This window comes from Cyprinodon variegatus, unplaced genomic scaffold, assembly GCF_000732505.1.
Source record: "Cyprinodon variegatus isolate N-32 unplaced genomic scaffold, C_variegatus-1.0 Scaffold148, whole genome shotgun sequence".
In the NCBI taxonomy this organism is placed as follows: Eukaryota; Metazoa; Chordata; class Actinopteri; order Cyprinodontiformes; family Cyprinodontidae; genus Cyprinodon; species Cyprinodon variegatus.
The window spans coordinates 1,129,631-1,131,454 of NW_015150601.1; the positions used below are offsets into that span (position 1 = coordinate 1,129,631).

The 1,824-nt window shown below is 38.4% G+C and overlaps 1 protein-coding gene across 1 annotated transcript in view; it reads left to right on the forward strand.

Annotated features, from left to right (window-relative positions):
- LOC107086323 (SH3 domain and tetratricopeptide repeat-containing protein 2-like) overlaps positions 1-1,824 on the forward strand; it is a 39,891-nt gene that overhangs the window by 16,018 nt on the left and 22,049 nt on the right. Inside the window, exons 7-9 of the mRNA XM_015377191.1 lie at positions 211-412; positions 563-636; positions 776-971. Of these exons, the coding sequence (XP_015232677.1) occupies positions 211-412; positions 563-636; positions 776-971 (472 nt within the window). The remainder of the gene's footprint in view (positions 1-210; positions 413-562; positions 637-775; positions 972-1,824) is intronic.

A 1,824-nucleotide genomic window follows, 5' to 3' on the forward strand; every position in this document is an offset into this window, starting at 1 on the left:
AATAAAGGCAAATCATGTTTTGGGTGTACTATTCCTTTTATAAGAGGGGTAAAATATGTACATCTATCATTTGTGACTGAACGGGGCACAGTGGCTGTAAAAGAAAAGCTAATCCATAAACATAATGTTTTTTTTTAATCCAAATCAAGATCACTAAAAGTAAAACATGCTGCAGTATTTTTGCAGACGCTGTCTTCTCTCTCCTTGCAGGATCTTTTTTCGCGAAGGCTTTGTTCACCAGGAGTGAAGAGGATGAGGATAATGAAGAGCAGCTGTCGTTTAAAAAGAACGACCTGCTGATGGTGAGGGACACGGGACAGGACAGCAGCTGGGAGGGCACCATGCTCTCCACTGGAAAACACGGCCAGGTGCCCGTCGACGCCATGCAGCCGCTGCCCTACCCCTTCTACCAGTAAGTTCCTCAGGTTAGCCACTCATAGACAAAACACTTTATATATGATCACATCAGATTTAATGAGCTTTTGGTGTAGTTCAGTAAAAAAAAAGGAATTTATGCAGAAGTTGGCTCGACCTTATTCTTTTCTACTTCCTGTTTGGTCAGGTGGTTCCTCAGGAAGTATCCAGGCCATGCTGGATGCTCACCAGTAGAAAAGGAACTGTTTGAAAATGAAATTGGTAAAGTTATTCTGCATAAAAACATGTGATTTCATATATTTAACATGATCGAATTAATTTACCTCCCTGTTTCTCGCCTGTTTATATCATCTCCACTAATCTAATCCGTAATCCGATCCTTATAATTCTGATCCCTCAGTGACCGGTTCGTGTGAAGCCATCGTGGACTACAGTCCAGCCGGGCCAGATGAGCTGCAGCTGAACCAAGGCGACGCTGTGGAGATCCAGGGCCTGCTGCTCCGCGGACTCACCGTCTTCATAGGAAGACACGCATCCACAGGACGCACTGGATTCGTTCACAGAGCCCATGTCAAGCCTCTGAACACCACACCTCTGTGAGATCCATGGTTTTATCTTCACAAGCTCCAACGTGACGTGAAAATAGGGCTGCGAGATACGGCCTTCAATTCTCATCACGATATTTTGTGGTACTATTGTGATAAAATTGGCGATAAAGATAAATGTTTCGTCATTTTAGAACTGTTTAGCTGTGACTGCATGTCTTAGCAATCAAAGTCTTACAATTACATATAATTATTTTGAAAAAAATTAAAAGAGGCTTCCTAAACATAGCAGTTACATTAAAATGATAATTTTTATCAGTTACACTGGCAGCCATTCAAAATGGCCCGAATGGGCGCGTCAGTGACTGAATTACAGGGTCTATTTCTATTAATTATATTTTATTCTACTGCTGTGAAGTGAAAAGAAAAGGATTTTTTTTCCTGCAAAAATGGCAAAATGTTTAATCCATTTTTAACACCATTTTCAAACAACCTCATTTTATTGCAATAAAAGAGTCTTTAAGGTTAAACTACCGGTTTTAACCATCAGAGACAGTTTTTTGCTTTTTTTTTTTACAAAGCAGCCTAATCTCAGAATGCAGAGCATCTGTGATTTGAAAGATTAAGAAACTTTGTCAGATTTTTATCTTTTAAAATGAATTTAATTAAGGCTGAAACAATTAGTTGGATTAATCCCGATTAACTATTCAACCAATCTGGTAATCTAATCACTACTGAGACTAATTGTACACAGAATCTAAAACCTGGCATTTTCTGAAAGAATAACCGACTTACAGCAAATATGGAATAATATACAATTCTTCTATTAAATATTAACTTTTTTAATTTTTTTAATTCATTTCAGGCAATTTCATGCTTTGAAACATTCAAGTGAATGGCAGTT